The sequence below is a fragment of the Takifugu rubripes genome, chromosome 4, assembly GCF_901000725.2.
Source record: "Takifugu rubripes chromosome 4, fTakRub1.2, whole genome shotgun sequence".
Taxonomy (NCBI): Eukaryota; Metazoa; Chordata; class Actinopteri; order Tetraodontiformes; family Tetraodontidae; genus Takifugu; species Takifugu rubripes.
The window spans coordinates 1746986-1764411 of record NC_042288.1 but is presented as its reverse complement, the minus strand read 5'-3'; the positions used below and the strand labels follow the sequence as shown (position 1 = coordinate 1764411).

The following is a 17426-nucleotide window of genomic DNA, read 5'->3' as shown; positions in this document are numbered from 1 at the left end:
CCTGTAGGTTCTGACCTGAACACCTGTAGCTTCTGACCTAAATACCTGTAGGTACTGACCTGAACACCTGTAGCTTCTGACCTGAACAACTGTAGCTTCTGACCTGAACACCTGTAGGTTCTGACCTGAACACCTGTAGCTTCTGACCTGAACACCTGTAGCTTCTGACCTGAACACCTGTAGCTTCTGACCTGAACACCTGTAGCTTCTGACCTGAACAACTGTAGCTTCTGACCTGAACACCTGTAGGTTCTGACCTGAACACCTGTAGCTTCTGACCTGAACACCTGTAGGTACTGACCTGAACACCTGTAGGTACTGACCTGAACACCTGTAGGTACTGAACTGAACACCTGTAGGTACTGAACTGAACACCTGTACGTTCTGACCTGAACACCTGTAGCTTCTGACCTGAACACCTGTAGGTTCTGACCTGAACACCTGTAGCTTCTGACCTGAACACCTGTAGGTACTGACCTGAACACCTGTACGTTCTGACCTGAACACCTGTAGCTTCTGACCTGAACACCTGTACGTTCTGACCTGAACACCTGTAGCTTCTGACCTGAACACCTGTCGGCTCTGACCTGAACACCTGTAGGTACTGACCTGAACACCTGTAGCTTCTGACCTGAACACCTGTCGGCTCTGACCTGAACACCTGTAGGTACTGACCTGAACACCTGTAGGTTCTGACCTGAACACCTGTAGGTACTGACCTGAACACCTGTAGGTTCTGACCTGAACACCTGTCGGCTCTGACCTGAACACCTGTAGGTACTGACCTGAACACCTGTAGGTTCTGACCTGAACACCTGCAGCTTCTGACCTGAACACCTGCAGCTTCTGACCTGAACACCTGTAGGTTCTGACCTGAACACCTGTAGGTACTGACCTGAACACCTGTAGGTTCTGACCTGAACACCTGTCGGCTCTGACCTGAACACCTGTAGGTACTGACCTGAACACCTGTAGGTTCTGACCTGAACACCTGCAGCTTCTGACCTGAACACCTGTAGCTTCTGACCTGAACACCTGTCGGGTCAGATCTACTCATTTACATATGTAGATTTCAGGCCATGAAGACAGTGACTTGTGTTCCATTGCTGGGTCAAAGGCCGGGGTCAAAGGTCGCAGGTTAGGGTTAGGGTTAGGGCTCTGCCTCCCGATGACATCTTCATTCCCACTGATTTGGGACTGATGTTGAATTTGTGTTGATGTAAAGTAGAAATATTGAATAATGACTGAGTAACAGAATAGAACCCGCAGCACAGGCGTTCCACATCTGTGGCTTTGCTCTTCACCTCTCTTCCTGCTTCTGAACACATTTAAACGCATTTAAATAATATAAAATAGGCTCAACGCATTTGAATAAACCCCAGTTTAAACTGGGATGAACTGGCCACTCATTCAGGGGGGGAACAACGGCTTTCAGTTCTCTGAAGAAGAGGCAGGAACCAGCCAGGAAGAGCCTCCTAGTCCAGGCTGGCGCTGAGGGAGGCGGCCTCAACGGAGATAAGGACTGCAGCCCACTGACTGACGCACGCACGTGCACGACATCGCCATCATACAGGCATAAGGAGCTGCTATCAGAACAAATGTGTTGGTGTGGTTACACCCGTTTAGGCCACAAATTTACATGCAGCTCCTTAAACACAGCAGCTATTTTGGGATTGCTGTTGGCCTTAACCAGTTCCTTAAGGGGAACATGGGAAGAACCCAACACAGGAGGTCCGATTCTGGCGTCGTGCAGAGCCGTAGAGTGCCAGAACGATGGACGTGTCCATGGAACGTGGCGTGGCTGGTATATGAGGAGAAATGAGCTCACCTTCCCAGCCGCCATGAGTGACAGCCCCAACTGGTGCCACAGGTGGAACTCGTTGAAGGAAAACTTCATGGCCCGTTCCAGACACTGATGAGAAATGCGGAGGAGACGAGCGTGATTCACCGTGCAAGTGTGCAGGCAACACAAGATGCAGATAAAATGCAGGGAGATGCAGGATAAGGTGGCGAAAGGTCAGTGTTCTGAATAATATATTTACCAGACTGTACTGTTGGAGAGTCTCGGCTCAGAATAGAGTGTGACTGATGTGTGGGAAACCTGAGTTTAAGCCCTTGCTTAATCAATAGGGCTGATAATGGGCTGAGACACCAAATCAGCAAATACAACTTTAAACACTGTCACTACACCTGGTGAATGTACCTAAAACCTGATCTTTTTTGTATAATAACCACACCAGTTAAGATCGGCCATTGTAGCACACACAGCCCAGTGCTTAATGGTCTTCTTTGGGTCAGATATTTGCATTTTCAATGTATTTTCAAATGTAAAAACTAGCCAAGAGCTCTAGAATATCTGAGAGTAATAAAGCGCAATAAAAGGAAATGGCGCTAGTGCATTGTGGCTGCCCTCTGGTGGTAGCTTGTGGTATAGACCTCCAGCTCTGCCTCCTCCAAGATTTGGTTAAGTTATTATTATTATTATTATTATTATTATTATTATTATTATTATTTGTTCATCAGCCCATTATCATTTTGCACATTTTGCAAACACACCTACAAACCCTCAGGTGATCCCAGGATGGAGTTCACATCAGCTTGGTAAAGGTGAGGAAACAAAGGGGGGCTGGAGGAAAAGAACATCCCATAATCCCCTTGCTCAGAAAGTTTAGCAAGGGCAAAGCTGTCCCAAACACTTATCTCTCTCCCATCGCTCCCTCACATCCGCACATGGTGTGTTCGAACCTCAGAAATCATGGCGTACTGCCCCCTCCTGGCCATGCCGATGGTGAGCAGGTCATAGACGGAGGTGGCATCCCGCAGGCTGGCCTGGCGAGCTTCCGCTTGGTCTGGAAGACGACTGATGACCGCCTCGCCACTCGACTGCACAGACACGCAGCAACCAGGAGGTCAGGAAAAAATGAGTGATAGGAGCGTTTTCCACGGGGGGGGGAGTGAGCGAGTGCCTCACCATGGATTCTGTGATGAGCAGCACCAAGACGGCTTCCTCCACCACGTCTTGAGGACAGAAGCAACTGACCGGGGCACAAGGAAGCAGGAAATAGCACCAACAAGAGCCATGTAAACACACACACACACACACACACACACACACACACTCCACGCTTTTCCATTGGGAGATTTAATAGATTGCTGTGAGTGTTGAGTTTCTATTTTAACTGTGGTGCTGTAACACAACACGGGGCTCAGTGAAGGTATCGCTGCACAACACTATCTCAGATGTCTCTTCCTTACACACACACACACACACACACACACACACACACACACTAGCAACTAGAGGAACACCGTTCCCATACTCCATCCCTCCTGATGGGCAGCCTGACAGAAACTAAAGAGAACAGCAGCATCTTCCTGAAGGGAAGCTGTCACTGTTCTTATTCTCCTCCTTTAGGAAGTCAGACATGGATTTAGATCTTCACTTATGATGCTGTGGGCAGGATTAGTCATAAACCGATGACTAACTATGGCTGCAGGATCCCTGCAAAGTGGGAAAACACAAGCAAGGCAACAGAATGTTCAGACAGTTTATTGTGCTGTCAGGTCAGACTGGAACAGGAAGCCGCGCTAAGAGGCTCCTCCCACAACAGTCAAGTATTTCGCATTTATTTATGCCATCGTACTTTCCTTGTGTTGGGGTTTGATGACGGATTGAGACTGAGATTAAATCTCAGAGGACGGAGAAGAGCTGCTGCAGGCAAACGGAGGGCTGGAGCACAAGGCCCAACTGGAGCTTGGGCCATAAGTTAGTGTGAGAAGTAGGAACACACCAGCAGGATGAGGACACATAAACTTTTATTCTTTTTGAACTGTGTTTCCTAAATCTGTTGTCTCCGTTTAAAGCATCTACCGCATCCGCTATCATTGATCAATTAAATCCATTCTGGTCTGGGGGGGTCCCTGACAGGCTGAGGGGCTGGACCTACTCTGTCCTCCAGTTAACCTGCACCTGGATAGCGACCAGCCTCGAGAAACGTCCCCCCCCCCTCGGTCGGCCTTTTCGAGGCAGCGAGAGAGTCGGGACGTTGTTGATATTTGCTGTTTACCTGAGGGTTAACCTCAAGATAGACCAGGAGAAGGCCTGAACCCACACAGCACCCTGACCCCCCCTGGGGAGGCCCCTGCTGGGTACATGCATGCCACTCTGAGGACACTAGAAAAACACGGGACGGGAAAACCGGACAGACCTGTCGGAGCTGTAACGGTGTGGCGGTTTAACTGTGGGGTAGATGGCGTCTTTGGAGGCTGCAGCACCCTCTCTGTGTAGCCAGGCGGACGGGGGGGGGCCCAGCGGGGGCCAGTAGCTGTCCTCACTCACTGAGCTCAACAGCACTTCTGCCAGCTTCCTGGCAGCAGACTAGCAAGAGAAAACAAAGCGTTTTTATTCAACTGTTTGTCATTTAATAATCATGAAATCAAGCGTGTGACCTGACATGTGTTCATGTTAAATAAAGAGGGAAATAATGGAAATATTATTAGCCATCTGAAATGTGTGTGTGTGTGTGTGTGTGTGTGTGTGTGTGTGTGTGTGTGTGTGTGTGTGTGTGTGTGTGTGTGTATTTGTGTCAGGCCACCTTCCTGAAGCCCTGAGACCCTCGTGACTCCACCACCCTGAGCACCCTACGCAGCTGGTGAGCACCCTGAGCAAGATGACTAACACACACACACACACACACACACACACACACACACACACACGCACACACACGTCAGATTTAATGCACAACTGTTGCTTTTGACATGCTGTATATAAAACATTATTGAAAAACGGTCACATTTGCATGAATAATAAATAATGTATTATTAATGACGGGAAGAACATGTATTTATCAATATATTTATTTCCAAACTCTACAGAATTTAGTGAAACCTGTTTTACTAATTTGTGCTACGTTAAACGACCGTTTGTCTTTGACATCACTGACATCTACCGGTCACACGTTGAATTGCACCACTGGTGTCACGCTCTGATCACCTTGTTTTTATGCTTTTATATTCGAACTATTTATGTTGTTTTTGTATTGAGTAACGTTGGCTACATCTGATATACATTGGGTTATTTATGTGCTAACAGAAATTAAAATATCACACAATTATCATACATTTCTTCAAAAACTTGTTTCATTCGAATGAGAGTAAATCTAATGAATTTCTAGAAAAATCTCAATATATCAGCTGTCAATGTTTTAAGCCTTTAAGACAGATTGTTGTCACGTTTGCTAGCATGTCTCCATGTTGTGTAGTTTGTAGAATCACCCTCTCTGCAGCAGACAAAGGTAAGCGCTCTGTAACGCGGCCTGCAGGAAGTAGCCCAGCTCCATGTCCACGGGGGGCAGGGTCGATTTGCCTGTTTTGGAGTGTGGAGTCATCACCGTCTGGAAAGAGCAAACGAGGCAGCTCAGATTTAAACCATGTTGTTCTGTGATTATAGTGTGGATGGATTCGCTGGTCATCTTGTAACAGTGGATTTATTTAGAATTCAGCGTTGGAGTAAAATACAGACTTTAAAAATGTGAGTTCCCTCCTCAATAACTGTTTTCAGCTTTAACTGCCCTTCTAAAAAGTCCACTTCAGTCACATTGACAGAGTTTCTAGCAACACCGGTTAGACCGGTAGATCGGACCAGAGCGAGGGTGGGCACAACGTTAGCAACCTGTTCATTTACAGACTCACCTTGTCCAGCTCCTGCATGTAGGACAGAGCAGCATCACAGGCCCTGAGGAAACAGGACATACTCTCCTCCTCCCGTTCAGACAGGCGCACCCGAGACACCGCAGAAACCGTCTGGTGGTCCAGCGACAGTCCTGAAGAACAGCACATGAGACGTGGACAAGAGTTGAGCACCCACTGGTACCGGACACAGAGATCACCTACAGACGTTAATATGCCCGTCGACGGTCTGTGGAGGACGCCACCATGGACGGGGACATTATTGCAAGAATTTAGCCTTAATTAGAAACAATTAAGATTTGAATAAAACGGGTTAAGATCTGGTCTGTTCCTGTCTTTCCATTAAGAAGCCACCCAGTTGCTCTTTCAGTCTTTTTTGACGACCTGTCCAAGCATTTTTTTTTAACATTTGCATCTAATTTAGACATCAAGGGTTTGAAAACCCCATCAGACATCAGTGGGCCTCAGATAAATAAGCAGAAGCAGCCACCAAAGAAGCAGGCGGTCACAATAATCCTAAAATCCGTCAGTCTAATAAACATCTCCCCAGCTTCCTCGGCCTGGAGGTCGCGTCCGACTGTCAGGAAACCAAGAGTGTAATGACATGATGATGATTATTAGTGTAACTAGATTACATCTAAATGGGTGATGTCATATCCTGTGGTCTTTAGCAACGCTGGTATTCAGTCCCCATCTGAATGGAGCCTAAAATGCAACAGGAGACAAAAACCGTGACGCACAATCATCCGCTGCTAAAATAGCGTCCGTCTTAAGTCTCCACTTCCTGTTTACGAGGTGATGTTTGTCCATCTAGCCCGTGTAGCTACAGTGAACCGTCCAGGACTGGACGTCAGAGGGACCGCCTGCTTTCCCAGTAGGTCTTCTCCTAGACTGGTCCGATCCCATCACCGACACGCGTCCGCTGTCTGCGTGCGGACAGACGACTGTCCAGAGGACGACTGTCCAGAGGACGACTGTCCTGTCGCTATTGATTTCCACGGTAATCGGTCCTTGGAGGGGACACCCGCCATACGTCCTAGCCTGTCCCAGCAGACGCTGGCTGACAGGTAGGGACACGTCCGGTCCTGCAGGACGCACCGCATTTACGGACAGGTAGGACAGTGAAGACTGTCCAACCTAAACTGGATGTTTTGAGGGGCACCGAACCCAGAACCATCTATGTCCCAAGGTGAGAGTCCTGCTTCTGTCCCTAAGCTGCTTGATGAGACATCAATGTCCAGTCGCAATGAAAGAAGAGGTGAATCAGGAAAACCAGGATCTTGTCTCTTAATCTTGCTTTATTAGCTGTCTTCATGCTGGGGGGGGGGTCTTGTCCGTGACTCTCGGTGCCATCTTCTCCACGTCCACCTCGGTCCAGGTGTCCAACTCAAACAAGGTTGTAATGGAGGCTTCTGTGTGAGGTGCAGCAACGACCTGCAGCCTCTGCTGACGGTTCCCAACAGCTCTGCAGCGTTCAGGACATTTAAACACAGCAGCTGCTTCACATCTCTGTGGGGACATCTCATCGGAACAGGACGGCCTTAAATCTCAAGACGGAAAATACCAAAACGATGAGGTAAAGTGCTTTGATTTCCTCTCAAATGAGGAACATCAGGCCTGCCAACCTCTTCATAGGCGTTGCTGGCTGATACGGGATTTATTGATTGTCCCACTAGGAGGACAGTTCTGGTGCTCACTGGTGCCTTCACAAAGTCGTTCTCGCGTCTGGGGGCTACACATTATTTATAGTATCTGTTGATTTTGGCACCACTGATGAGATCTTTAAGACACATGATTATTTTAAAAAAGGACGAGTTCTGTTCTGAACCCTCAGTTTCTCTCAGGACAAAAAGAACCCAGCACCTCCCAGGGTTAGGGTTAGGGTTAGGGTTAGGTTAACCCTAACCCTAACCCTAACCTACAGGGGTCTAATCTACAAGAAATGCATAAATGACCCAAAAAATGTTGGTTCCTCCGTGGTTCCGGGTACCTTTAATGGCGAAGGCCTCGGCCAGCAGGCGGAGGTGGTATGTGGGCTGGTCCTCCTTGGTCAGCTCCTCCAGGCCCACTCTGGCACACATGCCCTGGGCGTCCCAGTAGCGGCCCTGCACATAGTGCACTTTGGCCATCAGCAACAGAGCCTCGTTCAGGTACCGAGGCTGGAGGGGAAGAGGACAGAACCGGTTCCACCAGGACTGCTGCAGGCAACAAGACACAACCTTTTAAACTGACCATGAGGCAGCCCCGGCTCAGGACGGCGTTGAGGAGGCTCTTGGCCCGGCACAGCTTGGGCTGCGTCTTGTCCAGCAAAGGCGTTAAGCTGCGTAGCAGGTCCAGGTTCTCCAGCAGGCACTCCTCCAGCAGAGCTTCAGCCATCACCAGCGTGAGGTAGTCGTCTGTCAGATCAGGGGGGAGAAGAACCACATGGGAACCGTGTGCAGCCAAAGCAAACTCATGCAGTAAAAACAACACTTCTAATGGACAGAGGTTCAAAAAAGTCACGGTCCCCACGTCATCGCGGGAGCCACAGTTTCCATTCCCCGGCTTCCCCAGCCGCCCGTGTCCGCTAACGCCGAGACAGGAACGTGTAAACCCTCCTCTGACTGGACCATCAGAGGCTCAGCTCTTATGTACACACATTTGACTCAAGCCTTCCTGTTTTGATTTACGGTGATACCGTGTTCTGACTGGTTCTCCGGCTGCTTTTATCAGCACGTTCAAGGTTACATCTCTCACTGGGGAAAAGGTCCAGAACGACAGGCATTGGATTAGCTCACCCGCTGCATTCTGGACTTTGCAAAGAGCTACGTCAACGCAGTCTAGGCAACAAGTTGGATGTGAGATAAAGCAGCAGCAGCAGCAGCAGCGTCCAAACCCTGAGCAGCAGTCAGCTGAGCCCATATTTACTCTGCTGAGCAGAGGCGCAGGCAGGTGCATTAGCCGCGACACAAAGTCAGGCACTGCGGACGCTAAGTGTGTTTGCATTTCTTTAAACACACGTACAGCCCGAGCACCCTGTCCACAGGAAGGGCCGTCCTTCTTGTAACAGCGTCTGCACTGTGGAGACACCTTTGGGTACACACACACACACACACACACACACACACACACACAACCAGCTCATTCTGGTTTAAACTTCCTGGAAAGACCCACTGGTATAAATTAGTAACCATTCATAGACTGTAAGTAACATTTAGTCATCTACCGGACTCAGATAATGTTTTAGTGAGAGTCAGGAAAACATATACGTGGTGTGTACATAAGTATGTACATGGGTACAGTTTATGTGTGTGTCTGATTTGACATATGGAATACAATAATTATGTTGTTATATTTGTCAAATTTGACTTTTAGAAGCTATTCAGGTGCTTTTTAAGAGCAGATTTGCTGAAGAAACTTGCTGAAAGTACAAAGTCCAACGGTTCTGCTACTGTTAACAGACCAACACGCATGAACACACGAGTTAAGACACAAAGCAAATACAACAACTTCCCCCAAAGGGTTCCTGCTGAGTTGCCATTGACTGTGATGAAGAGTCGAAAAGCGGTGAAGCTCCGGCTCGGTGGGGAGCTGTGGGACGGGGACCACAGGTGAAGATCACTCACCGTCTTCGTGGACGCGAGCAGCGTGCAACAGCTCGACCAACGCCGGCACCTTGTCCCACTGACACTCGGCCCGACAGCGGTCCAGCTCCGCTTCCAGGCGGAGCTGGGTGAGAGAGACCCGGGATGCCATCGGCGCTCTGTCCCGGTGGTGACCGCACTCTCCGGACACGATGGGAGTGACTGCGGACTACAGCACATCAACGTTGAGTGAGGAGGGCGTGCGTGTCCGTGTGCGGGCGCGCGTGTGTAATCTACTCCGCAAGAGAAGTTTGTTTGTTTGTTTGTTTGTTTGTTTGTTTGTTTGTTTGTTTGTTTTGGAATATCGGGCAAGGGCGTGCACGGATCCTGCAGGAGGAATATCAGATTAGGCGTAGCCTACTGGGCAATTTATCACGTTTTCTTTCAAAAATCACATTAATTCGACTCCTGTCTGCAAGGATGAGCCCTGGTCTTTAAATAAATTCACTGAAATAAATAAAAAATAGAAGGAAAACATAATGCAGCATGGAGGAAGATGAAGACTTTGAATGGTATAACTACTAATAATACTTCGAAGGGAAAGTCTGCTCTACGTTATTTAAAACATTTGAATATTTTATTTTAAAGCTCAACATAGGGTTTTCCTTTACAAATAAAACCACAGTAAACAGGTTTATTCGGGGTCTGAATCACGTGTCAGGTCTGTTTCGGTGTCCGCATGGGCTCGACAGCCCATAATCTTTGCTGCTAACACTTTAACGGGATCACTGAAGGCTTAAGGGGCATGAAGGATGCAGGCCTGGTCAGAACTTCTGACCTGTTGGACTGGCTTGATCTGCACCGACAACCTGATGCTGCTCGTTGGCTCAGTCGCCAACCACCCAACAAACAAACAAATAACTAGTCCCAGTGTATTAGCCAGTAATATAATTTCTAACGTGTGTGTGTGTGTGTGTGTGTGTGTGTGTGTGTGTTGAGGGCAAAAGGGGATATATATACACACAACATATGACATTTTCTTAGTAACATCACAGGATGGAAACACAGGGTTCACTGACTACACTGGGGTTTTACTCAAAATCTATATGACATTAAAGAAAAACACCTCAAGCCTCCTGAACAGAGATTTGGCGGCGTCATTTTCCTTCTGGAAGCCTGACATTTTGACTTGACAGAAGTCGATATTTCCCCTCCGTCTGTAAAACTCTGCTGCTGCTGCTGCTGCTCGACCCGGTGGAATTGACAGCTGAGCGGCTGATGATGACCCCGCCCACCCAGTGACGTCATTGAGCTTCCGCTCCGCTGTTTGAGAAAGTTGTTGATAAAGCATGTTCTTAAAAATAATAGCGTCCCCCCCCCCCCAACTCACTCGAACCCATGCTTCGGTCAACAGGTCTTATACTTTACAGACACTTTGCGATCCAAAATGCTTCCGTTTTTATACTTCCGCCACGTCTCCTCAGACTTCCGCCATAACGGACGTGCATGTTTCCTGTTTTATCGCTGTAACTCTTTAATCATGTTTTTGAATGTTATTAATCGTGGTTGTTTCCAGTGGTGGTTGTGACACGGGGAGATAAAGGCAACAACAGAATGTGTGAAACTTTTTTGACGAACAGAGCCGTGGCTGCGGGTAGTTCTCTTGCCTAATTTGTTTACTCTCTGATAAGTTGAACCAATCACAATGAGCTGTCGTGTCCAAGTCGAGCTACGGCAAGCCAATTGGTCCTTAAAGCCTCTGACTGGTAAAGCGAGTCACTCTGCTGCGTTCGAGAGCAATATATATACGGGTTATTTAAAGTAAGTATAAGAACAACACTAGAATTAGTTGATCACGTGTTCCTTTTTCCGGTCCGCGGTTTATGCAAGCTATGCATGCAAAACCCCGTCGTAAAGTAAGGCTTATTTCGAGTAAACATACCAGCGACAACCTGTTCTCTGTAGCAACAAAATTTCTTTAACTGTCTGGTTTGCGTTAGAAATGTCTCATAGAACATAAGCTGTTTTTTATTATTATTATTATTTCAAACCACGTTAACTTTTCCTGTTTGGCTTTTCGACGTTTTTAACAGTTAAGACCTTTTTATCAAAATTTACGCAGCGAATCTAACGTTTTTAGGCGCTTGGAGACAACACGCCGTTTTATCCCAGCGGGATGCTTATTTAAAATACGGTTGCAAGCACGATTACATAAATGGACATGAACTTTTTTAATGAAAAAAACTGTGGTAACTGAATAAGAAGAGTGGCTGAAAGAAGATACAAAAACAAATACTTGATGTATAGAGTTCGTGACATTATAGGTCAAAGCAAATAGGTTTGGATTTAGAAGTTCTCTCTCTCTCTCTCTTTCTCTATGTGTGTGTGTGTGTGTGTGTGTAGCATGAGGAGAGGTAGGTGCACTGCCATGTGTGGTCAACTCCTCGTGCTCCTGTCCTCGTGCCTGCTGTACGTCCACTGTCATGGAGGTCTGCAGCAGCCCCCAGGTGAAATGAGTGGAGCTCGCGTGTCAGGCCACGGTCACGGCGGCCTGGACAAAAACATGGTTCAGGACAAAGAGTGAGTGAACGCGGCGCCTGTGTCGTGCCGCGGCGGTGCGTGATCCACCGCTGAACTTTGGACGGGCCGACGGCAGCTGTGTGTGTTTTGTCTTCCAGCCACATCATGGGGCATCTGGACGGAGTGATAGACAAACCCGAGAAGGACATGACGCCGCAGGAGCTTCAGCTGCATTATTTCAAGATGCACGATTACGACGGCAACAACCTGCTGGACGGGCTGGAGCTCGCCACGGCGATCACGCACGTGCACAGAGAGGTACCGGGTCCGAGGAGGAGCGTTGGCTGCCGTTGCTGTGGCTGCAGTTACTGTTGTTGATGATGCCGTTTGGTCCTGGTGGTTCACAGGAGGGAGGAGAGAACAGTCAGCCAATGAAGGAGGAGGACCTCGTCGCCGTCATCGATGATGTCCTGAGGGACGACGACAAAAACAACGACGGCTACATCGATTATGCGGAGTTTGCCAGGTCACTGGAGTAGCACGAGCCTGAGCACGGACTGAAACATCATTTCACCTCTACTTTCTAAAACCAATCAAGAGGTTGTTTATTTTTTCCTCCCCTCTAATTTAAGTTTGCTTTTACGTGTTGACTTTCAATTTGAATTTTGCGATGCTACAGTAGCAGGAAAAGAACGGGGCAAAGAAACTCATGTTTCTGGACAATCTGCTTTTGGATGATTTAACAAGTCTTAAAGATTTCAACCAATAGCATCAAATTAATTAAAGAAATCTGCTGTTGTCCAAGTATAAAGATCATCTCCTTGGAAATGTGTAAAATAGTCCAATTGATGTTGGGCAGACTGTCACCATTACTGATGACCACAGACGCCTCACGGGCTCCCCAGTACAGGTGAATGGAGGACAGAGGCCGCGATGTGACACAAGCGCTCGTTCGCCCAGAGAAGCGCGTGAGCCGTTCCTCGCCGTCACCGTCGGGCTTCGGCCGATACTTGACATGTGATGGACCGAATGTAAAGAGCTGCTGATTCTTCATGACTGCACGAGCAGGCGGGTGGATGAAGAAGGACGTTTGCTGCCTTCAAAAGAGACGTGCGCCTAAAGGTCGGCTCTGTGCACGTGTGTGTGCGCGTGTGTGTGTGCTGAACCCATCTGTGAGCTGTTCTATATAGATAAATTCTATATTTTTGCCATCAGTGTTGATTCTTTAATAAAATTTGTCTCTGGGATGTGAAGTATTAAACATGAATCTGCAGACTTTTATCATTCACGTGTTTTTATTAATTGCACGGCGAAGAAGAACAAAGACGCCTTCTAGATTGTTGCCGCGGAGCTCCAGTGGGAGCTGGAGTCCAGGGGCTGCATGGAGGCCAAGGAGAACACCGGGGAGGCGAGGTTGTTCCTCAGCGGGCTGTACCAGTCTTCGTGCTGCCGCGGCGCCGGCGGGAACTGGCCGACCACGCCCGGGTGGTGGGAATACGCACCTGACGGAAGCATTGAGGACAGGTGGGGTAAGTGAGCCAGAGGCTGGGGGTAATACTGCCGGGCCATGCCGGGCGCCTGCACGTGCACGCCCCCTAACAGTGCCCTGTGGGCTGGCAGCACGCTCAGGGGGAGGAGCTTCTGCGAGGCTCGCTCCTGCTTCCGCTGTTTGGCTCTTCTGTTCTGAAACCACACCTGCTGGCAGAAGATGGGGGGGGGGGGGGGGGGGGGGTCAGCTCTGATAATTATCCATCTTATTAACCCCCCTGGACCCCCTGGAGCTGCACCATCGGCCCTGTGGTGCTGAGCTTTTCCCCACCTGTATCCGCGCCTCGTTCAGCTTGGTGACCCGGGCCAGTTCTTCTCTGTAGTAGATGTCCGGATATTGGTTTTGGCCAAAGGCGACCTCCAGCTGTTCCAGCTGTTTGTGGGTGAAGGTGGTGCGGTGGCGTCTCCTGGCGGGGGAGGGGTAGGCCCTTTTCTGCCTGCCCGTGCCGACCGCTGGGGGGGTCTCACTCAAGGACCCCTTCCTCGCCGATTCCCCTATGTCTGTTTTCAGCAGGGGGAGAACTCGGGTGAAGCTGATGCTTTTATTGTGGAAGTTCCTGTTTCCTCCTTTTCTTAGCACAAAAACAAAACGTCCGGCGATTGTTCCGGACAATTTCACCAACGACTGCGTGAAAAAAGAGGGATTACATCAACTTTATGGCCCCCACTGTCATCAGGCAACCTGAGAGCCACAGAGATTTAGCCGCTGGAGTCTGACGCGTGGGAAAACGATACCAGAAACGGTGGGATTCGACCAGGATTATTAGCACAATCCCAAACAAAACCACTAATCTGACAAATTGGTGGACCGGGTTGACCCCGCGGGGCTCCGAGAAGACAGGACGGAGCTGCTGTAACCAAAGACAACACAAAATGTGCAGTGTTACGCTCAGAAGTGCCTCTTTAAACAGTTCTACAAGTTATTTTCTAATCCTGTTGTGGTTCACACGACTGTTGAGCACCTTTGGGGCCAGTTGCTGAAATAGGAGTGAATATTTTTAGTGATTGCTGGTTAATTAATACAATTAAATCTACTAATTAAAGAATATGTTATGATGGCGGTGCTCCAGTGTAAATAGCAACAATATTTACCTTGAGATGACTTAACTAATTATACAGGTTAACGACAACATTTTGCACTCGATTAACAGTCAGAACTTAATAAAATGCAACAACTCTAATTCTGAATCATAAACCATAAAAGTGGAATATTCAAGTGTAGCCCAAAACCTCTTGTGGGGGGGGGGGGGTCATATCTTTAGGTGATTCACAGAAGTGCAGCTCTTTCAGATTATTTTTTATACAACTGAGCTACAGATCTATTTATTTTTATTTACTTTCTTATTTATTCACTTGTTTTCAGTTCATTTTACTTTGATGCAGTTTGAGCCTAAAAGTTTTGACAGGGCTGGTTTCTAACCAGTCGTAATTTAAGTAATTTGACTGTTAAAAACAAAAAAGTGAAACCTGTCTCAGATTTAGTGGTTGCAGAGAAGGTTGTGTTGCTCCTGGATGCCCAGATGAGCGCGTTAGCTCCCGGACTCACCTGCGCTGGAGGTGACGGTGGCCACCTCCGAGAAAAGCTCCGCACAGTCATGGCTGCTCCTGGAGGACTCTCCCGCTGCCTTTAGCTGGGCCATCGCTGCAGGTCTGCTGGCTGACAGGACCGCAGGCGCGTGTGAACCCCCTGCTGTCAAGCCACACCCACCCTCACCTTTACCTGTGTGGGGGACGGGTTTCCAAGAGCCAGAGCCACCACTGGAACACATGTTGTGTATTAAAGAAGATAATCATTTTAAAGAGGAAGACTCTTCGCCTGAGCTACTTTGATGGGAATTTTAGAGGGAAACTTTAGAGGGAGACAGAGGGGATGTGTTGATCTGGTTTTTGTTTTCCAGAATTTTCTAAAAACATGTTTTCATTGTGGCTCATTTTTTTAACTTTGTTTTTAGCTACTAGTTGCTTAAGATGCTTAGCATTCAATCAGTGTACACACACACAAACACACACACAAAACCATATATGAAAACATTTAACTTGATTTCAGGGGAACTTTCCGTGCCATAGTTAATTAAGTTTATTGGAAACAAACGTTTCAAAGGGACATAAACATTTACTCAGCTACTATCTATAATGATGATGATGATGATGATGATGATGATGATGATGATGATGAGGTGGTGGAGGAGGAGGAGGTTGACGGTTGTTAATTTTGTTGGCTCTTTTGATAAGCTGTGCGTTTACAGTCGGTTACCACTAGATGTCACTGTACAGTCATGTGCATAAGCAGCTTCGTCAGCATGGTCTTTGCACTCTGTCTGCCTGCCTGCCTGTCTGTCTGCCTGTCTGCCTGCCTGCCTGCCTGCCTGTCTGCCTGCCTGCCTGCCTGCCTGTCTGTCTGTCTGTCTGCCTGTCTGTCTGTCTGGGCACTTAACTCAGTGCCTGAGGAGACAGTGAGAAAATGCAAACCCTCATTCAGCAGGATGAGATGTGTTCTGTGACCTGAGCAGGTCAGAGCCTGGTGGGCAGCTCGCACAGAAGAGGCAACAATCTATCATCCTAATAACAACTGAGCCAAGTCGCTTGTGTGTCGACACACATAATGTCCTGCAGTCACAATCTCCAACAGCAGACGCAGCTTTTAGGACAGCGGACTCGCTTGTCCACGCATGAAGGATAGCCAAGAAAGTACGAGCTGAATGAATGTCTGTGCTCCAGAACCGGGCCAAGAGCCTGAGAAATATGTTCTGTGACTGGAGCAGTAAATTAACACGGAGATTTGAACAAATCATCATTCCTGCTTACGCAGATTTGGGACGTTCTGGAGTCTCTTACACAGAAGCATCCCCAGTAACCTGATTCCTCGTGACACGTCTGCCAGGCCCAAGAAGTCCTGTGTCCTGGAAGCCCCGTGTGTGTGTGTGTGCGTGTGTGTGTGCGTGTGTGTGTGTGTGATGTTTCCTGTCCAGACAACTCAGTTGCAAAGACAAGCCTTTAAAGAACTGGAACACATCACTTGCTGCCACAAGGTTTTGTTCTTGAACCCAGGTCGGTTGGGAGGCCCGAACATTCACTGCTGGAGGAAAAAGGATCAAATCTCGAGGGAAAACCAAAGACACGGGTGACAAAAACTGAAGCTACAGTCACACACAGCCTCACTGCTCAGTCAAAAGGTCCAACATTCGTGCTAGATGACTGTGACAACGCACCCACGGGACACCTGGGTGCCCAACAGGTAGCACACACACACACACATGCCCTGTGTGGTTGTGGTTGCGTCCAGTATGGACATAGAGAGAAAATTCTTCCCTCCCAGTTTCCTGGGACTGAACTGGGAGTGACCCGGTTGGCAGACGCACAGCCTCGATGGAAGGAATGTAAGTGGAACCCCCCTCTCCCCTCTCCCCTCCCCCCGCCTCACCCTCTACAACTCCCCCAGCCATCCAGCCGTCTCCCGGCCCAGCTGTGAGAGGACAGAAAGAAGCGGTTCTGTTGGGGTTCTGCTCAGCTGTGTCGGCCGTGTTTGCGTCCTCAAAGCAGAACTTAAACGACTAAAATGCCACAATCGCAAGTGCTTGACAGAAACCCAGGCTCTGACCCCGGAAACTCCAGTATAACAGGAGGAAACCTGGAGCAGATCCAGGCTCCCTCCTGTTGGGGGTGGGGGGGTGCTACTGCCAGGGGGAGGGTAATCAGCAGAACCGAGCCCCGTCTGACCTTTACCATATGAAGTTTAACACAGGCTTCCACACTCATGAAGCAGTTATTGGATGGTAATTTAGCGCGTGGCCACATGAGAATCAATCTTTAAACGCTCTTTGGGCATAAACAGAAGCTTTGTTTGTTTGTTTGTTCATGACAATCATATGTTTCCGGCCCCGCTGATGTTTCACACGTTCATTGTATCATAATCTCATGATGGTTGGCAGCAGCTGGAGTTCTAGTTTAGTTGTCCGTGACCTATTTTATAACTAACCCCAACTCAACCAGTACCAGGGCAAAGAAAGTCCAGTCATGCACATTATATTCTAGCTAGTGGATTTTTCCTCTGATCCGTCAACATCACGATTTACAACATGGAATTCAGAAGAAAAAGAACGTGAT

General features: G+C 48.3%; 3 protein-coding genes and 1 long non-coding RNA gene across 10 annotated transcripts in view; 2 read left to right on the top strand and 2 right to left on the bottom strand.

Annotated features, from left to right (window-relative positions):
- Nucleotides 1–9550, bottom strand: part of ttc7a (tetratricopeptide repeat domain 7A) — a 32546-nt gene extending 22996 nt beyond the window's left edge. For 2 of the 4 annotated variants that reach the window (XM_029835154.1, XM_029835153.1), the window contains exons 1-10: nt 9297–9546; nt 7924–8087; nt 7682–7850; nt 5695–5825; nt 5278–5396; nt 4596–4674; nt 4209–4378; nt 2972–3035; nt 2746–2883; nt 1829–1912 (exon numbers count right to left, since the gene is read on the bottom strand). In XM_029835154.1, coding sequence (XP_029691014.1) covers nt 1829–1912; nt 2746–2883; nt 2972–3035; nt 4209–4378; nt 4596–4674; nt 5278–5396; nt 5695–5825; nt 7682–7850; nt 7924–8087; nt 9297–9426 — 1248 coding nt within the window. In that variant the 5' untranslated portion in view covers nt 9427–9546. Of the gene's footprint in view, nt 1–1828; nt 1913–2745; nt 2884–2971; nt 3036–4208; nt 4379–4595; nt 4675–5277; nt 5397–5694; nt 5826–7681; nt 7851–7923; nt 8088–9296 lie in introns of all 4 variants that reach the window. The other 2 variants (XM_029835155.1, XM_029835152.1) reach the window with 2 other exon arrangements.
- Nucleotides 1867–5841, top strand: LOC115249543 (uncharacterized). 2 transcript variants are annotated; one of them, XR_003888223.1, is made up of 6 exons: nt 1867–2016; nt 2751–2909; nt 2993–3081; nt 4591–4652; nt 5453–5533; nt 5704–5839. It is a non-coding gene; the product is annotated as an uncharacterized lncRNA (long non-coding RNA). The 2 variants fall into 2 exon arrangements; XR_003888222.1 differs by lacking the exon at nt 5453–5533 and having other exon boundaries at nt 5704–5841.
- A 1429-nt stretch (nt 9551–10979) lies between the features above and the next one.
- On the top strand, nt 10980–13055 carry mcfd2 (multiple coagulation factor deficiency 2, ER cargo receptor complex subunit). Of its 3 annotated transcripts, XR_003888221.1 has the most exons (5): nt 10980–11075; nt 11658–11834; nt 11933–12092; nt 12182–12374; nt 12634–13055. XR_003888221.1 is itself a non-coding variant. In XM_003963650.3 (4 exons), exons 2-4 carry the CDS (start codon nt 11659–11661, stop codon nt 12311–12313), a joined length of 468 nt encoding a protein of 155 aa, XP_003963699.3. In that variant the 5' UTR covers nt 10980–11075; nt 11658; the 3' UTR covers nt 12314–13055. The 3 variants fall into 3 exon arrangements, 2 of the variants coding, with proteins under 2 accessions (XP_003963699.3, XP_011601149.1); XM_003963650.3 differs by having other exon boundaries at nt 12182–13055; XM_011602847.2 differs by having other exon boundaries at nt 11033–11170; nt 12182–13055.
- A 38-nt stretch (nt 13056–13093) lies between these two features.
- prop1 (PROP paired-like homeobox 1) lies at nt 13094–16262 on the bottom strand. Its single transcript, XM_003963651.2, has 3 exons — nt 14869–16262; nt 13594–13823; nt 13094–13469 (listed from the first exon to the last, which is right to left on the bottom strand). Exons 1-3 carry the CDS (start codon nt 15089–15091, stop codon nt 13107–13109), a joined length of 816 nt encoding a protein of 271 aa, XP_003963700.2. The 5' UTR covers nt 15092–16262; the 3' UTR covers nt 13094–13106.
- Between the last annotated feature and the right edge of the window lie 1164 nt (nt 16263–17426).

Coding starts and splice junctions, on each gene's coding strand:
- mcfd2 (XM_011602847.2), top strand. CDS start 11,151: ATGCAAAACCCCGTCGTAAA. Junction 11,171..11,657: donor ATGCAAAACCCCGTCGTAAA/GTAAGGCTTATT, acceptor GTGTGTGTGTAG/CATGAGGAGAGGTAGGTGCA. Junction 12,093..12,181: donor TCACGCACGTGCACAGAGAG/GTACCGGGTCCG, acceptor GGTGGTTCACAG/GAGGGAGGAGAGAACAGTCA.
- prop1 (XM_003963651.2), bottom strand. CDS start 15,091: ATGTGTTCCAGTGGTGGCTCTGGCTCTTGGAAACCCGTCCCCCACACA. Junction 13,824..14,868: donor CACCGTCACCTCCAGCGCAG/GTGAGTCCGGGA, acceptor TGCTGAAAACAG/ACATAGGGGAATCGGCGAGG. Junction 13,470..13,593: donor TGAACGAGGCGCGGATACAG/GTGGGGAAAAGC, acceptor TTCTGCCAGCAG/GTGTGGTTTCAGAACAGAAG.